This window comes from Brassica napus, chromosome A1 (genome assembly GCF_020379485.1).
Source record: "Brassica napus cultivar Da-Ae chromosome A1, Da-Ae, whole genome shotgun sequence".
Taxonomy (NCBI): domain Eukaryota; kingdom Viridiplantae; phylum Streptophyta; class Magnoliopsida; order Brassicales; family Brassicaceae; genus Brassica; species Brassica napus.
Genome location: NC_063434.1, coordinates 14,534,188 through 14,554,170, shown reverse-complemented (window position 1 = coordinate 14,554,170; position 19,983 = coordinate 14,534,188). Strand labels below are relative to the sequence as shown.

The 19,983-nt window shown below is 29.7% G+C and overlaps 3 protein-coding genes across 3 annotated transcripts; 1 reads left to right on the top strand and 2 right to left on the bottom strand.

Moving 5' to 3' along the window:
• Window positions 1–3,368: 3,368 nt before the first annotated feature.
• LOC111215525 (putative DNA glycosylase At3g47830) lies at window positions 3,369–4,895 on the top strand. The gene is made up of 4 exons (XM_022719090.2): window positions 3,369–3,863; window positions 4,019–4,219; window positions 4,374–4,430; window positions 4,508–4,895. The coding sequence occupies exons 1-4, from the start codon at window positions 3,501–3,503 to the stop codon at window positions 4,742–4,744; spliced, it is 858 nt and encodes a 285-aa protein (XP_022574811.1). The 5' UTR covers window positions 3,369–3,500; the 3' UTR covers window positions 4,745–4,895.
• A 4,614-nt stretch (window positions 4,896–9,509) lies between these two features.
• LOC106412025 (dnaJ homolog subfamily B member 1) lies at window positions 9,510–11,115 on the bottom strand. Its single transcript, XM_013852915.3, has 2 exons — window positions 10,429–11,115; window positions 9,510–10,245 (listed from the first exon to the last, which is right to left on the bottom strand). The coding sequence occupies exons 1-2, from the start codon at window positions 10,968–10,970 to the stop codon at window positions 9,801–9,803; spliced, it is 987 nt and encodes a 328-aa protein (XP_013708369.1). The 5' UTR covers window positions 10,971–11,115; the 3' UTR covers window positions 9,510–9,800.
• Window positions 11,116–15,029: 3,914 nt separating this feature from the next.
• Window positions 15,030–19,772, bottom strand: LOC106414122 (protein NRT1/ PTR FAMILY 2.10-like). The gene is made up of 4 exons (XM_013854831.3): window positions 19,048–19,772; window positions 18,471–18,688; window positions 17,839–18,392; window positions 15,030–17,770 (listed from the first exon to the last, which is right to left on the bottom strand). The coding sequence occupies exons 1-4, from the start codon at window positions 19,199–19,201 to the stop codon at window positions 16,849–16,851; spliced, it is 1,848 nt and encodes a 615-aa protein (XP_013710285.2). The 5' UTR covers window positions 19,202–19,772; the 3' UTR covers window positions 15,030–16,848.
• Between the last annotated feature and the right edge of the window lie 211 nt (window positions 19,773–19,983).

Sequence of the window (19,983 nt, the reverse complement as noted above, 5' to 3'; positions counted from 1 at the left end):
AATAAAAAAAATCATTTCTCCTGAAGAACAATTTACAAAAGTTAGCCAATTGAACAAAAATGGTTTTCTTTAGAAACAAAAAATGTGTTTTCTATGAAATTTGAATCATAAATTCTACTTTTACTTTAATATTAAAAAACCATATCTGTTAAGAAGATTTTTTTTAAACTTATTATATAATGTTTAGAAGCAAAAATATGTTTTCTATGATATTAGAATCACACATATGATTTTTTACTTTAATATTGAAAAAACCATATTTGTTAATAAGATTTTACTTAAACCACATCTTTAGACGCGAAAATGTGTTTTCTATGATATTTGAATCATAAAATCTATTTTTTACTTTAATATTGAAAAAACCATATATGTTAAGAGGATTTTATTCAAATTAATATATTTTGCTCAGAAGATTTTATTTAAACTTAATATATAATATTTACACCGTTAAATATGAAATACTGAAGAATACATCTTCAAAAGTTATAAAGAGGAGGACCCCATATATAATGTGTATGAATCAGAGCAAATTTTAAAGTTCATATAGTTCTTATGGTTCAAGATTTGTTTTATGCAGGTAATTTTAAGCTGTCCACTGTACATCGGATGTTTAAATTACGCTAGATACATTTTTTCTAAAATGGTATAAAATACAGTGCACTTCATAATAATGTCATTTCCTCTTGAACCCTATCAAGAATGCCTTCCAAGCGCTCTGCAATTATAGCATTTATTCCCGCTCCCTGAACATTTCAAAAATCAATTATACATTGTCAATTAGCATTATTTGTGTGCAAATGACTGATCTTCATATTTTTTGAAACACAAGGAATGATCTTCATAATATTCAAAATTAGGAATGATGACACATATTCCTGTTTTAAACGTACTCATTAATGTAATTGATTTTGGTAATAGAAAATTACTGTCGAATTAGGAATGTTTTGAGCTAAATATAACATTAATTCCTATTTTAAACATACTCATTAATATTATACGATTTTTAATGGAAAATTACAGTCAAATCCGAATCATACATTCGTTTATTCATCGACATTGATTGAGTTTTAATTTATTTGCATTGACCAATATATGTAATTGTTTTTATTATAGACTAATAGTCCATCGAATCCGACGTGAATTTGAATTACGAACATGCTTATGGCAAGTGATGGACAATCAATATTAATTTTCATTACGCAAATAAAGATGACGATTAGTTATCATTATTTACCCTAGCACCACACCTTTTGTATATATATATACAAGGCTTTCTATCTACATTTCCTCACCATATTGACCTTCTCAATACATCCTTACGACAAACATTCTTGCAAGCAAACACTCATGGCGGACCTTCTCAATACATCCTCACCATATTATTTTCTTATATTTTGTTTCTTTCATATATTATTACTCTATTGCTTATCCTATGTTTTATTTTATATTTATAATTTATTTATGAAAACAATAATTCTATTGCCACTATTGCCAATGTTTTGTTTAACTTTACTTCATAATTTATTTTATATAAGCTTTTTTTACTCCTAGAAATTTACTTCCAGGACCTATACTTCAAAGTAACAAAACAAATATACAAGTTTAAAAAACAAATCGAAGCTTAATTTATATAGACATACACAATTTCGTGAAATCTTTTACCATATAAAATGTAATATTTCTTTCTATGATTTTTATTTTTCTAATACCTATATATTTTAAGTGATAAACTATAAGTCTCTTAACTCTGCGCAGGGCGCGGGTTATCACCTAGTTTTCTTATTAATTATGTTCGTAACATGTATTCACCACTGATATTAATTGCGGTTTAAAGAAAATTTTATTGAATACTTAAAGAAAATTTAATTGTCTTTTTTTTTTGTTAAAAGCATCAGATTTTATTGAGTACTTAAAGAAAACTTAATTGCCATTCAAGATTTGATTTTCATGTGCATATTATCAAATATTAGTACTTTAACAAACTTCAGCAAATATAGGATAGTCAAATAAATATAAAAAAAATAATTGTTAAGACTAAATTATGTGGATATTTATTTAGAAATTGCCAAAAATACCACATTCATATTACCATTTTTCATATTTACACTAACTATTTTTACCCTCACTTTTAATGAATGATAAAAAAACATTTATAACCCTAGGGTTAACTAATCTAGATTTCGAATAAAAATGGAAATAAGTCAAAAATTTAAATGACAACTCTTTAAGTAGATAAAAATAGAACTCTATATTAATAGATGGACAATTCTCTCAACTAGCTATTTTTAAATTTTTGTTACAAAAATAACCTTTAATATGGAAAATGACCATAATATAAATATATTTTTCTTTTTCAGTAAAATATTTTGGTCATTTTTCTCTTTTTTTTTTTGGACAACATGTCATTTTTCTCATTAACTGTTATTTTTATGAAAAAATTAAAAAAAAAAAGCTATCAGAGGGAATTATTCTTAATATTGATTAGATTAGATTATACAAAACTAGGGCTGTTCAATATGGTAAAACCGAACCGTACCGAACCGAACCGAACCGAAATAGACAATATGGTTTGGTTTTGGTATATACCATATAAACCGAATGGATATAATTTTATAAAAACCGTAGGATTTGGATATGGTTTGGTATATAACCGATTAAACCGAATAAACCGAACAAAACCGATTAAAAGTAGAAACATGTAAATATGTATCTATTTTATAACAATACATGAAAATATATTTGTTACATAAGTTAAATTTGTGTTAATAACCATTACCATAATTTTATAGTAATAAAAAACCTTAATTTGTAGAACACTTGAACTATAACTAAATAACAATACATCGCAATTTAGATATCTTATTTTTTAAGTCTTTTTTTATTTTTTTGCTTTATTTTAGTCTTCACTAAATTAATATGAAGATTATAAATTTGATGGACAATAATTAATGGAAAATTTTCAATTGAAAAAGCATGACTTTAATGAATACATTTTTAATAAATGACGGTGTTCACTTATTTGAACATTTTAAATTTTAGTCTTTTTTTTAATTTTTTTGTTCATTTATTTGAACATGTAATATATTTTTAATAAATGACGGTGTTCACAATATGACTCTAAAATTCATATAATATGATCTCAAACAAAATAATTATGTTTTTTGGTATAAAACCGAATAAACCGAAAACCGACGGTATATAAACCGAACCGAACCGAAGTAAATATGGATTTAGAATGATAGTTATATTTTACTAACCGGAATACCGAAAACCAAAAATAACCGAACCGAAACCGAACCGATATCCGGATTGAACACCCCTATACAAAACTTAACCTGTAAAGTTGATCCAATTCCTATTTCCATTTCCATTTCGCAAAAAAAAAAAAAAAAAAAAAGAAGCTGATCCAGTTTCCATGATATATCCCGGTACAAAAACCAGTCGATTCAAAAGGAGTAAACCGATCCGAATGTTGCACCGGTCCGTGATTTTCGAACAAGATGAGCAAATCCCTGAAAAGGAAACGCTTACTCCAAGACGACGGCGGCGACTCAAAATCTCCGGCTTGTAATGAATCCACCATCTCCGGCGGCGATCCTTATCCGGAACTCCTTAGACCTAGCGCTGACGAATGTAGAGACGTAAGGGATGCTTTGTTGTCGCTCCACGGGTTCCCTGCCGAGTTCGCCAGTTACCGCCGTCAGAGACTCCGATCACTTGATGGTCACGATACACAGTGTTCGGTGGACTCAGAAAGTGTGCTTGATGGGCTTGTTAAAATTCTTCTTTCGCAGAATACCACTGAGGCCAATTCTCAAAGGGCTTTTGCATCTCTTAAGGCTGCGTTTCCGAAATGGGAAGATGTAAGTGAGGTTGTCTTGATGCTGTCTAGTTGAAAAGCTTTGTGTTAGTCATTGGATTGTATATAATGTCAAGGTTCAATCACTTAGATACGTAAAGTGTTACATTTTTGCATTGTTTGTTGGTTAGAAAAGTTATTTTGTTGCATCCCTTGTAGGTTTTGGTTGCTGAGCCAAACTCCGTTGAGAATGCTATAAGATGTGGAGGATTGGCCCCGAAAAAGACCGTCTGTATCAAAAACATTTTGAGCCGTTTGCAGAGAGAAAGAGGCAGTTTGTGTTTGGAGTATCTGCGCGGTTTGACGGTAGAAGAAGTAAAAACTGAGCTCTCTCATTTTAAGGGAATTGGACCCAAAACTGTAAGAGTCCTCTCTCACTCTGGCTTTTCTTTTGTCACTCGAAAGGAACAATTTTTAACAACCTTCTTATGCTCAGAACTCTTGGTATCAATGTCACATTAAGATAAAGATCGTTTTTGGAAATTGACATTGGAGGTGTATTGATGAATGACAGGTTTCTTGTGTTCTGATGTTCAACCTCCAGCACAATGATTTCCCAGTCGACACACATGTGAGTAGTTTCAGTAGTTCTAATGTTTGGTATTTGTTTTCTTTCAAAGATGAGAGTTATAAAACCAACTTAAACAGGTGTTTGAGATCTCCAAGGCGTTAGGTTGGGTCCCGAAAACCGCAGACAGGAACAGAACCTATGTTCACCTCAACCATAGGATTCCGGATGAGCTCAAGTTTGATCTGAACTGTCTGCTATATACACATGGTAAGCTCTGCAGCAACTGCAAGAAGAATGCTGCTAAACCAAAAGCAAAAGCCAAAGCTAAAGTAGCGTCCCCTGATGATTGCCCGCTTCTGGGGTTTCTGGTTTAGTCTAGATAACCAGGATTATAACTAGTTTATTTTGGTAATTTTTTTCTGGTATCCTTTCTCGACTTGTTGCTTAAAAAAATTTGTCTACCATCAGTTTGATATATTTCGTTGTATCAGTTTGAGGAGCCTATTCAATTGTTGTTTCCTGTCACTATTATCTGTTCGTGTATATGAATGCGACAATAACTGTGGGGTCAAAATTGAATAATGCTAGTTAACAAAAAAAAATTGAATAATGCTTTAAGGTTTGGAGCAAAAAGCGAAACAGTCAAAATTACAATATTACTAGGATAAAGACTTGCACAAGGTAAATTTATATGAAAATTATTTAAGAAATATCGTATGAAAAATAAAATTTATATTATTGATCGAATTAATATTTTTGGCCCTTAAACAATTTTTTTTAAACTTTTTTTTGTTAATTACATAATTTCTTTACTAATGAACTGATCTCATTTTTAAAAATATTTTAGGTCAAAAAATTATTTATCGCAGAAAAATCTAACGTTTAGGCCGAAGAATCTCATGTCTACTATTTGGTTACAAAGAAACTATGCCAGCTCGGTTTTATATCATGATTTAGCAATTCAAAAGTTAATTAAGGTTTCACGTGTCAATCCTATCTATTTTTGATATTTTTCTCCTTTTTGTGTCATTTTGGTTATTGCTCGATATAAATATTGATTTTTGAGTTTATTCTCATCTCTTTCTTTTATTTTGGCTTGAGATTCAGAAAATGTTTAAGATTCAAAATTATTAAAGAGATACATGCTTAGTTTAAGAACTGCGCTTTGTGCATAATAAATATTTTATATTAATTACTTATTTTATAATTTTCTGCATATTATGAAATAATAAAATAATAATTATATATTAAATAACTAAGAAATCAATTATTATTACATATTAAATTGGCACGTATCAATCAAATGAGCGCTCTTGTTTATTCACAATCATTTTAGGATAAATAAATCAAAACAATCAATCTTATCTATCGTATATGATATAAAATTAAATTTAAACAATATGGAGTATATATATATATATTAACATAAACACCTATTAAAATAAAATAATTTATTTATATGATTTTATCATCATTGTATCTTATTATAGAAAATAATTTAAACATTGATCACAAAAGTTTATGTGAGACTTTTAATAGTTTAAGTAATTTATACTCGTTTTTAAAAATTTAAAATACAACATATACAAAAAAATCAAAATTTTTAATATATGATTAATGTAATTGTGTAATTTATTTTAATAATACAGAATTAAAAAAATGATAGAAAATATACAGATTATTAGCAGATCTTCATTATTTAAAATCATTAATTACTATATATATATTATAATAGGTAGTTTCGTACATTTTATTTAAGGAAATAATATATAATATATTTCAATTTGATAAATGAATGGTCCATAATAAACATACTATACAATATAATATTTCCTAGCAATTTAATTTTGGACTAACAAAATTTTCAATTGATTTTCAAGCCGCAACGTAAACAAATTAACATTTCAATTACGTGACAACTCAGCATGATACTTTTTTAATTAGTACAAACTGCATGTTCTAAACTTTTTAAATGTTTCTCTAATAATATATAGGGAATGCTAAACCATTGATCATTAATTTTTAACATAATAATTTTAACAGCTTTAGTTAATTTTAAATTCAAAATATAACAACTACGAAAAAATCTATATTTTAATTTTATAGCTAATTTGATTGTTTAGTTTATTTGAATAATATAAAATTAAATAAAAATGATGGATGGAATATAAATTGTTATCAAATCTTTATTATTAGAATCATTAATTGTCTTATATATTAGTCATATTTGGTAATTTCGTAGCTTTTATTTAACGAAAGAAAATAATATAGTAATTGTACAGTTTAATTAATTTTATGATTAATTTAATGAAAAGTATAATATATACTTAATTGGACCAACATATTTTCTAAGGATTCTGAATTTTATTCTGGTGATGACACGTGGCTATACTTAAAGGTCGTAATGTTTCTCAATTAATATATAAGTGATTAGTTTACTTTACAGAAATCCGATAAATTAATGCTTTATAAATTAAACACGGTAAATTAATAAATTCTTCCGATCTCAAGTTGGACCTGTATAAAATATGACACAATTTCATAAAATTATAATATTTTAAAAATTCCTATCTATATATATGGTCTTATCGAAATCATAAATTAATAATTACGATATATATATATACCTAGCATTTTATTGTTTATACAAAAACTCCAGGTTAAATTTATAAATTATACAAAAACCAAGACCACCTTCATGTTCTTGGGCTCCAAAGTTTCTCCTATTTTACCCAATGGATCGAATCCCCTTTTTGGAGGATTTGAGTTCTACCAGAACCGTACAATGGCACTGCAAGCTTTTTACAAATATCTAACAGAAGTAGGAAGCTGTACATAACATAATTGGGAAACCTAATGCGATAATTTATCCAAACTTCCTTTCATCATTTTTAACAACCATCGTGTCGACCACTCAAAGTGATTTTTCGCGTTCGAGCTTTCACGTGAAGAGTTAGAGTAGTTAATATCATTTATACCCATAATAAATAAAATATATTAATTAGCTAAAAATAAAAACAAATTTGATTTTTTTTATAAGATAAGTGATTAAAATTAATAATAATTAGAATGATCCAAAGTCTAAAAATAATAATTCATGTATATATATGTATATATATTGTGTTGTTATCCAAAAATATCTTTTAATAAAAATTTTTAAAAATTAAGAAACAGAAAACACATAACTAAATAGTAATCAAGTAATAAATAAATTCTTATTATATAATTGGAAAGATAATGTTGAGTGATTTCTAAGATTTATTTATAAATGATGAGTATAGTATAAAAAGAAGTTGTTGAAAAATTTATAATACGTAAGAATTTTAATTAGTAATTCATATATTAATAAATAATTATAAAATAATTAATAAATAATTATAAAATTTAACTTGCACTTACCAGAGACGAGAATTATGTGTTCCATTATTCTCCGATTAATATGAAATCAAAAAAGCCGCTGTAAATCACCATGAAAGGGGACCACGTGTTGCTGAATGAAACGTAAAAAGAAGAAGACGACAAAGACGGTATACCTAATTAGAGAACATTGTGCAATGACTAGCTTAAACCAAGGTTAGAAATTGTTTAAACCAGTGGTTTAAATTAAATAAATTGGAAATAAATTGGAAATAAATTGATTTAGACCAATTTTACAAATTAATTAAAACCAAAAATAATTTAAACCGAAACCTATTTAAACTAAACCGAAATCTATGTGAATTTAACCAGAAATTCGAGTGGATATGTCTGCTACAAGTTGTTTGTCCCAATCTAGTAATTAAAATTTAATTTAAAAGTCTGACGTCAAAGGTGGCAATTTTAAAAGTCTGCCACCAAATAAAAACAAAAGTCGATCAGAAATTTAAATCTGATAAACATATTTGTCATAAAAATTTATATCTATTTCCCATTGAAAGTCGGTCGTACGTACTTTTAAATCGATCTTAAAAATCTAACAATTCTGAAATAAAACTGACAATTTTAAAAAATCGGTTACTTCATGCGACAGACTTAAACATATAAATTTGGTGACAACGTTAAATCGGCCAGATAAAGTAGCCACCTCTAAAATATCTGTCGTGACTTAAAAAATCTTCCACCATATACATGGCAGATGTTAATATAATGACAGTTTTAATTAACAGATTTATATCCGGAAAAATATATTTTCTGTGAAACAAATCTGTCGTCGACGATTTCTTTCAAAATTTAAATGGCATTTTCGTAATATTAGATTTGGGCACAACTGTTAATAAAGGTATTTTCGTCCATTAAAATATTTTAGTAATTTAAAACTTTTATGCTATACTCTAGTAATAACTGAACTAATTTGAATTATTTTAGTAAACTTCCCTAAAAAAAACCATTTCCACTTTCATTTAGCTCTTGACTTGGCCTTCTCAGCACAGATTCATAACTTTCATGGGTAAACTCTGCTGAAGCCTCCTCTCTCTTCCAGCCTTCTTCAAGACAAAGGTCCTCAACAGTCTGCAGTGCTCCCTTGTAGCTTAAGTTCTCGCGTTTTTTTTCTCGCAGAGGTTTTGTCTTCTCGAACCCAATTTGTTCCTCGCTAGAGGATCGTGTGAAAATCCATGAAAGAACTCCATCCGCAACAGAAGACACATTCCTGCCATTAGCTATCTCCCCAGACCTTGATATAGCTCCATTGTTCAATGCTGCGCCCATATACTTTTCTTGGATGCCTGAATATCGACTCAACCCAAAAGTCGCTGACAAGTGTTGCAGGAATCTAAGAATTTTACTGAGCTGGGTAGCTTCCAAGAAGCGAATGCATGTAGGTGACTGACCCAAACCACGAGTTAAGAACTGTGAACCCGACGGTAGATTTCGGAGTTCATCCACAGTAAATTGTATCACCTTATCTTAATCTCGTTCGGTTCGGCCTCCTGGTCTGAATCAAGTTACTCTCAATAGGGTTTTCGGTTATCTGCCTCGTAAAGCAGATTAGCATAGAAATGGCCGAACTCAATAGATAGAGAGTTTGGTGATACCTCCTCCACTGATTTTCTAGTAGATTCAATTTGTGCTATGGAAACACCTCTGCTTCGTAGCTTGATCCTCGTAGAAGAGACCTTCACGCACACTGTGAATTAGGGCCGAGTGTTGGTGGCGAGAGCATGAGCTTATCAGACCTCAGTTATAAATAGATTACAAAGCATTCTCCAATATTTGGAGTACACTTGCATATTAAAAGGCCTCCAACCACATCAAATAAATAGAATTTAGAAAAGGGAAAAAAAATGTCTAATTCCAAACAAGAGAAGTAAAAAAAAAAAAAAAAAAAAGACCAGAGCCAAGCTTGAATCTGTTCTTCGGCTTTCAAATCCAAGCCCCCTTAGAAGAATCCATCCATCCTACCATTCACAATCTATCATCTCCTCTACTTTTGCTATCTACATTTCATCATCATCATGAGACCCCACCAAGAACTCTCTTCAGCTCGGACTTCTGTTCTGCTGTCAGCTTCGACGGATATCTCACGTTAAGCTTCAACCTCAGGTTACCTTTCTTTCCAGCTTCTTTAGAGATTGGCATCCCTTCGTTCGGAACAACAACCTCGTGATCGGGGTTGATGATATCGGTTAGTGGGACCATGAGATTCCTTCCATCAAGCGTTATCAGATCAAGGGTCTTACCGGTCAGTGCTTCAAGAAGAGTGATCTCCTTACTGACCAAAAGGTCGTTTCCGTCTCTCTTGTAAACAGGATGCGGCTTCTCCTCAACCACGAAGATGATATCTGCAGGTATGATTCCAGGCTCTTGGTTGCCTTTCTTAGGGAAAGTGAGCTTTGTGCCTTTCTTCCACCCGGGTTTTATCTCTATGGGCAATATCTCATCAACCACCCTCATTTTACTACAAGACCAAACAACACAGAGTCATAACAAGTCTTAAGAGACATCAGCCGCTTCCCAGTCATATTCAATGGTATATAAACTCAAATTCATCTCTATATATGCAGACATTGGCATCTTTTAGCTCATTGTATTAAATGTATAACCTAGTCATTTACAATAGCGATGCATGAAGGAAGCATACCCAGAAGCATCGTAGACATTTCTAGATAACCGCATCTTCTTCTTCACGCCTTTGTAGAGATCCTCCAAAGTACAAGGCAATGGATTCTCCACGGCTGGAGCTTTCCTCAGCTCACTGTAATGACTGTTCCTGAAACTCCCATCCCGAAACGTTCTGTGTCCTCCTCCGCCGCCTTCAGGTCCAAAGATCTCGGCGTAGATGTCATCCGCGTCTCTAGGGCTGAAACGGAACGAGGCGGCGTCAGGGGGATGCTGGTGGTGGTAGAAGTGCGGCGTCCTCGAGGAGTAAGCCTCCGAATCGGGGATTTTGCCGGATTTGAGGCCTTCCTCGCCGTAAAGATCGTAGATCTGGCGCTTCGGAGGGTCGGAGAGGACGTCGTAGGCCTCGGAGATCCGTTTGAATTTGGCCTCCGCTTCGTCTCGCCTTGTGGAAGGGTTCTTGTCGGGATGCCAGATCATGGCGAGACGCTTGTAAGCTTTCTTTAGATCATCCTCCGTCGCGTTGTGATTTACCTTCAGTATGTTGTAGTAATCCACACCCATCTCTCTCACGATGGTTGGCCGTCGCCGGAGAAAGAAGTGGAAACAGAATCAGAGACAGATGCGTGGAGACTAGGAAAGAAGGAGGTTAGTTTCCACGTTTCCCTTTTCATTAAAACTCCTTTTTTTCTTTCTTGTTAACAACTTTTTTTTTATTTTTCACATCACTTAATTGAAACTAACTAAAACTTCCAACCAGTCTAGCTAGCCAGATCGGTGGAGTTGAATCAACATAAAGCAAAGTTAAAAGAAAATTCCTCACACCACATACAAGCTTATCCACCAAGGTATTTTGTGCTCTAAGAATATATCTGATCCAGAAGTGAAGGAAGAAAATCTTGCTACAGTTGCATTCTTCCATGTACGTAGAGAAAGCGGGTCATTCTTTAGGTATCGACACCATCTTTACCAACTGGAAAAAATCTGTCGTAAAAACTACATCAGAATATTGGAGAATTTTCATGCATTCCATTGCCTAAATTAGTGCTTCACATTCAACATGCAAAAGTGACAAACTTCTGCGAAGATTAAGAGAAGACAAATAATGTATTTTAGCAAACATCAAAATGAAAAAAGTTTTTTTTCTCAAAAAATATTTTTTATTAATTATTTATTTATATTCATATATAACTATAGAATAAAGCTATAAGATGCTTTCAGTGACAAAAAAAACTATAAGAAGCTTTTACCTTCTAATTAAATCTATTTTAATCATTTTTCCTTTTTGTGTGTTATTTTAGTAAAAAAAACTAAAGTGAATTTTAATTTTACCATAAATTTGGTACACCTTTTCAAATTTACCTTCAAAGAATGATGATTTTCATAAAAATCTTAAGTTTGTAATTAAAAACAACAAAACTAAATCTTTAAATCATTAAGAATAATTAATAAAACATTTATATAAGTTTATAAGCCCAATCCTATCCCCTAAATAATAATCACCAAACTCTAAATTCAAATGCTAAAATATTTTTGATTGAACGTATTTTAGAAAAATAACAGTCGAACTATGGTATGCAACCAATTTCTCCAAAAACTATTTTTATGATCTTCTCAGAATTTTTCTTTTTGTTTATTAAACATATATTGCCTTTGAAGATTGTTAAATGGCCTAATTTTGTTTGGTACCTAATGTCTTATTTTAATTTTTATTCCTGGAAAACTACATATATATTACACAACACAAATTTATTCTATCCCAATAATTAGGATTGATTTGTACTAAGTTAAAAGCACCAAATTCAAGTAATAGACAGAAAATTAAGAGAAGACAAATAATGTATTTTAATAAAGAATTAATTAGTACAATGTAAACATAATTTTTTTGAGGCAAAGGGAAATAAATTAAAAATAGATTATGATACTGATTTAGACAAAACAATGTTGTAAAAACGCGAGTTATATGTTTTATTTACAATACTTATAAAACAAAAAAATTGCAAGCGTTAAGCTATTAGATTAGATGTTCAATTATTTTATATTTTTCATATTAATAAAATAGATATATATTGATTTGGTTAGGTATAATGTAAATGTTAATAATGGCTAAGTACAATTGTTAAAATACCACCAAAATATGACAATAAACAATGAGTCAGTGAAAAAATAGAAATATGACATATTAATAGTCTATATTATATTATTTAATTTGTTAACTTACTAATGAATGAGTACAATAATAATATAAATTTTTGTAAGACTCTATTTTAATAGACTAGATATACAGTTGAAACTTTATAAATTAAATATTCGATAAATTAACAAACGCGATAAATTAATATTCAAAATATGACATAAATTAATAAAATAATAAGATAACTTTTTTTTAGAAAATCATGTGTAAATCTATGGTCTCATTAAAATCGTTAATGAATAATTTATATATATTATATATGTAAAAATAAAATATTGTATGGTTTTCTATATTCACAATGATATTACCTCTATTTTCTTAAAAAAATAATATATTTTGATAATATTTATCAAAACTATATCTAAAACACCATTTAAATTTTATAAAACATATTTCATATACATGAAGCAATATAAGAAAAATATTATTAAAGTCAAATTTCAAAAACATAATTAATGTATATATATAGTAAAATTAATTATTTTGTTATTTTATATAAAAGATAAACTCTAAATAGAAAAATCTAAAAATGAAACTTTTGTAAATTAATAACTTCATAAACTAATAACCAAAATTATTAATTTATAGAGTTTTAACTGTAATAATTCGTGTGAGAGCTAAATTCCGCAATGAGAATTTTAATGTGAATAGAATAAGGTTTAGGAAAACGATGGGAAATGGTCTCAAGATAGTTTGCTCGAATTGGAGTAATATTATTGACAATGAATATGATGAATTCAAAGAACAAAACACAAAATAATACGGATCAAAAAGAATTTTCTAGGTCTCAAGTGAGTAAGTCAAAAAATGTGTCTCAAATAATGATCTTGGCTCGTTCCTTAGACTGCTCAGCTCGCTTCAACTACTCCGTATATCTAAGACGTGACATTCCTTGCTCCGAAGATCTTGGCCTTTTGTGTAACCGATTGACTGTGAAATGACATGGTCTTGGTTGTTATCTGTACTTGAGCTCGCTACCTCGAGCTATGAGATAAACCTTTGGGCTGAAATAATTGGGTTCCACCGATAGATCATGTCTTCTGCCTGTCTATTCCGCTTCGATTGGGTTTATAGTGGACCAGATTTGTGTAATAAATCCTGCTCCAACACCTCAACAAGAGAGTTCATTAACATGTTGTTAATCATCTAATCTATTAATTTAGGGTCATATTTTTATCTACCATTAACAAGTCATAGTAGGACTACTTTTTTTTTGTCATCCATAGTAGGACTACTTAAAGAATTATTTAACATGAAATATTTGATTATTTACATTAATAATAAACCAACTATATATTTTATTTTTATTTTTTTAATTATAACAAAACCTGTTGAGAAATAATCTAACAAAATCTTATTTAAACATTTAAATATTTTATAAAATAACATATTAATTAATTTCGTTATTAGGAATATAATATTGTTATAAATCAATGTTAACTAAAATTTTATTATAAAACAAGCAAATAAAAATTATATACTATTTTTAATAAATTCTATAATTATATTTTGTATTATATAAAAATAGAAGTGGTATATGAATTAAATATGACAAAATTATATTAAATAGGTAAGTAAAAAAAAATTATAATTTTTTTTCATCTAAATAAATTATCACTCATCATTAAAATGGGTTAAATTGTAAACTATATAATATTTTGATAAAAAAAAAATATTATAAACTATAAAAAAAAAAAAAAAAAAAAAAAAAAAAAAAAAAAAAAATGTAAACTATATAATATTTTGATAAAAAAACAAATTTATTAACATAGATTAAACTTTTATATCTACAACTATATATTATCATTTTAAACTCTCAATAGTATATTTAAAAAAAACATTATACACACAAATATAATTGTATATAATAACATTTAGTTCATATACTATTTAAAATATATGTTATTAAAAACTATAAAATTTTAGTGATTCATTTAAAATATTAATGACAAATCAAATTTTAATTATAATTATTTATATTGTAATTATAATAAAATCTGTTGAGAAAAATTTAGAAAATATTACCAAAATCTCAGTTACTTTTCATAAAATTATTTATTAATGTAGTAACAAAAAAAATTCAAAATTCATGTAATCTTCCAAATTTAAAAATAGTAGTGTAATTTCAAAGTTTTTTTGACAAAATATAAAATTTTAAAATAAATATTCAACTCAAAATGATAATACTTCAAATTTTATAAAAGTAAAATCTTAGATAATAAAAAAATAACTTTTTTAAATGCATCACGGAAATACAAACTATATATGTTGTAAAAATTAAAACAATCTAATTTTTTTTAAAAATAATTAAAAATAAAAGAAGACTTAAATATCATATATCAATATAATACCTAAATATAAATTATATATTTAAAAATATGTAATGATATCAAATATATTTATAAAATGAAAAAAATATCCACACGGAAGTGCGGGTTAAAATCAAGTCTAATCTATTTAAAGAGAGTCCTATTTTTTATCTATTGTTAACATGTCATACTAGGACCATCTAAAAAATTACTTAATATGACATATTTTATTAAGTACATTAATAATAAAACAAATATAAATATAAATTGATTTTTAAGTATAACAAATTCTGTTGAAAAAGAATCTAACAAAATCTTACCAACCTTCTAAATATTTTTATAAAATAACACTTAATTAATTTTGTAAATACTAATATAACTTTATAATTCAATGTTAATTAAAAATTTACTATAAAACAAGAAAATAAAATTCTATACTATTTTATATATTTTTTAGTTTTATTATGTATTATATTAAAATAGAAGTACTATATGAATTAAATATGGGTAAATTTATCTATTTTATTTTTAAAATAGTTTCATTTAAATAAATTATCACTCATCATCAAAATGTGTTAAAATTCCTAAACTATATTATATTTTTTAGAAAAATAAATTTATAAACATAAATTCATTAACATAGGTTAAACTTTTATATCTACAACTACATATTATTTTATTTTTTTATTTTAAAACTCTCAACAATATATTGTTTAAAAAATAATAATATACAAAATATAATAGTTTATAACTAACCTTTAGTTCATATACTATTTAAAAATATGTTATTAGAAAACTATGAAATTTTAATTATTAATTCAAAATATTAAAGACAAATCAATTTTTTAATTATAAATTTAATATTTATATTATAAAAATAATCTGAGAGATGTATAAAAATCTTACCGAAATTAAAATTATTTATATAAAATAATGTATTAATTTAGTAACAAAACAATTTCGAAAATCATATAATCTCCCACCTCAAATATAGTTGTGTAATTTTCCAAACAATTTTGACAAAATTTAAAATTTAAAAAATAAGTATGCAAACTTAAAATGATAATGTTTTAAATTTTTCAAAAGGTATAATCATAGATAATAAAGAATAACTTCTTGAAATGTTACACGGAAAAACAAACTATGTTATAAAAATTAAAGTAATCTAATATTTTGAAGTCTTAATTTAATAACAAAAAACTTAATATCATAACATCCAAAAAAATATTTTATATCAATAAAATTTACTAAAGTAATATAATGGATGCTACCATATATACAATTTACTAAAATAATAGGTTTATATTCACAATATATAACACTAAAATTAAAATTATATACTTAAATGTTTATAATAAATCAAAAGTATACATTCATAAAATAAAAAATATCCGCACGAATATGCGGGTCAAAATCTAGTTAACTTAATTAGAGGCAAGTTCTATCGGATTGTTTACTAATAATTACAAATTTAAAATCAAAAGAAATTAATTATAATACTATGCAATATCTCTGTTGTAAAGCTGAGTAAGAAACAATAAACTTTGGAAGAAAACTTATACCCAAATAAATTTGAATATATTTTTGTTAAATCAGATTGGATTTACATTGACCAAATTGGAAAGTCTCTAATGAAACCTTTCAACAAGCTTAGACTATCTGATACAGAGATAGCAAGCTTATCTCAGTTCCTTCATGAAGTTTTCTCTATTAGTCTGAATTACATATGTTCCGAATCCTTGTAGTGGTTTGTTCTGCTATGTTGTGGTGAAGGACTGAAGGACGAAAGACAATCTTCCTACACTGTATGATACTATCAACAAAAATCTTCTTGTACAATACATGTTTAGAAAGATGAAGTGGTTTATCTTATATCTATGAGGTACAACAACAAAGAGGAGACTAGAATATAAGAAAAAATAGAATTAAAGTCTCAAGATCAGACATAGCTCTTGTCGTGTTGCTGATTCTCCTTGGTCTCTTCTTCATTGGTCTTAATCACAGAATTTGCTTCATCGTTAGTGACTTTGTATCTATAAAATTTAGCCATTAACAAGAAGTAAACCATGTTAACAAACATGAGGCCAGTGAGCATGAAATAAAAGTAATCCAGCTTCCCTTTGTTCAAATCCTCAGCTAGCCAATTCCCGGAGCGTGAATGCTCAGTTGTTTTATGAACAGTCGAGATCAAGAAGCTAGCGAGGTAGCTAGAAACTCCTGCACCAACATAGAAGATAGAACCCGCAAAGCTCTTCATGTTTTCAGGAAACTGCTTGTAGTAAAACTCCATTTGTCCAACGGCTGCAAAAGCTTCAGCTATCCCTGCAAGCACGAGCTGCGGTATCAGCCACATCGCCGACATTGATGAGATTTCTCCAGCTCGAGGCTCAATCCCGAGAGTAGGTTTTGTCAGTGCAATGGCTCTTCGCCGTTCCTCAACGAACCCAGAAACCAACAAACTCAAAAGCGCGAAGAAAATGCCAGATCCGATTCTTTGTAAGAGAGTTATACCATTGTCTAGCCCTGTCACTCTTCTGAGCGACGGGACAAGGACACGGTCGTAGAATATGATGAAAACCGTCATACCGGACATCAAGAACACTACATAGGTGGCGCCGGGAATCTTGAAGCCACCTGAACCCAATCTCCGGTCGCTCTGGAGCGCTTGGAAGACCGGATAAGTCATTTGCAATGTTATTGCCAGGTAGTAAACTGCGCAAGCTAACCAGATTGGAATCACTCTTACAATGCATTTCACTTCTTCCACCTGCTGCATTGTACATAGATTCCATGGATCTGAAGCCGTTCCATCGGGTTTCAACTTGTCCTCAGGGGTCATCACCGCTGCCTTGTCGAGAAATCTAGAAACATAAACATGTTAAAAGACAGAAACATAAAGCAACAGAGAGAGAAACTCTTAGAGTTTTACCTAAACTGGTCCGAGTATTTGAGTGTAGAGTTTGCATAGTTAGGCGGGATGTGATTGTAAAGATCGGAGCAAGGCTTCTTAACAGGCTTCAACCCTCGTTTCTTGATCGCTGCGGCTATAACACGAGCGATGCCAGCCAAGGGACTACCCGAGGCTTTCACTTTTACGTAGACATTATGGCCAGCAAAGTAAATGACGCAGGCCAAGAACATTAGACCCACAGGGATACTCAAACCGATGGTCCAGCTCACGTTTGACTGGATATACACAACTAGCGTGAGCGAGATGATCTGCGCAAACGTGAAAGTGAAGAAGTACCAGTTGAAGAAACTGTTGATTCCTTTCCTTCCAGATTCTGACTTGGGGTTGAACTGATCAGCTCCAAAGGCCAAATTACACGGCCTGATACCACCAGCACCGACTACGAGAAGCGCTAAACCCAACAGCAGAAACAAAACCTGCCCCCCATTTGGCCCTTGGCACGAACTTTTAGTTCCACAAGGAGTCGGGTGCAATCCCGGAACTGCAGCCGTCATTAGTATAAAAAGCGATCCCTACACAGACCAAAAATGATCAGCATTAAGAGTCTTGGCGTAAGAAAAAAAACCCATTAAGATCAGCAGCATTAGTACCAGAAAACAAGCGATGACAGCCACACTGAGAGTCTTGTAGCGACCAAAGTAAGTGTCACACAGAAAAGCAGCGAAGAAAGTGCCGAAGTTGATAGTGCCACTAAAGGCACTGATAATAGTTGCAGCTGTGTATTTCTTCAGGTTGAATACTTGAGTTAGGTACACTAGAAGGTTTGATAATGTCCCTATGATCCCAATCTTCTCAAATGTCTCATTACCTATCAAGATACAAATTCTTTTCGTTAATGAATAGTCAAACCAACATGGGTTTCTCATAAAGTAACACAGTTTGGAACCAAGATTGGACTTCCAGTGATTCAAAGTCCTTTTCACGGACATTTAAAAACGTTACTAAAGAACACAACGTAACATTTCTTTCTATACACTACACCTGGTAGATTATCTAGAATACTGACACAGTCAAGCCAACGTGACAAGATAAAAATAAACAAATTATTAAATGACAAAAAAACCATCACGGGGAAAAGTGTTCTGTTACACGAAAAAACAGAGTTAGTTGACAAAAAGAAAACAGAGTTTAAAAATAACGGTCTAGAGAGAGAGAGAAAAGCGTTACCAATGATATAAGGCATGACTTTCCAACCTCTATAAACGAGCTTTTTCTGCTCGTCGCCAGATGAATCAACCGTCGACGTTAAATCAGAAGCACCGCCATCGGAGTAGGGTTTGTGATCCTCCGTCGTCTCAACCTCAAAGGGCTTTCTCTCCATTGTCTCAATCTGTGTGTAATTATTACACGAGATGTCTTGCTTGTTGTTCTTGTCTCTTCTCTCCCTATGGCTGAGGAATGATTCTACTCTTCATCTCAAGCTTCTTCCGCATCTTATATGGAGGAGGATCCAGAGAGTGGAATTATCGGAATCTGGAAAGAAATAAATAATACATAATCTTGAATCTGGATAGAAAGATATGTGAACCTTTTAATGTAATTGATTTGCTCTTTATTAATTTACCTTAATAATCTATCGATGCTAAAATCTTAGAGAATAGTCTGGGCTGAGTTACTGTGGTAAATGTAAGCCCATTTTTACATTCCGTCAACTTTTCTTTTAGAGCCCTTTGGAATTCATCCTCCAATTAAGTCTAAGTACAAAATATTATCCAATCAAATGTTTGTCTGATTAATGGTAAAATTAGTCATTTTCTATCTAGTTTAGTTATAAGTACAATTTTAGACGACAATCTTTTGTTATTAGTTATACTAGGTAAATAACCCGTACGATATTGCATGAGAACTCATTTTGTATTAAAAAATATGCTACCTTTTATATAATTGCATTTGGGAAAATACATATATTTGCACGACTTTCTTACATACAGCTATATTTCTTTATTGATAATATTAAAAATCTATAGTGTTATCTATAGATTAGTTGTAATAAAATTACCAATATATCAATACCAAATAAGATATTTGCCTAATCATTTATTAAATTTATAATGTAATTTTTCAAGTTAAAAGATTTTCTTTGGTAATGATTTGGTTAAAACC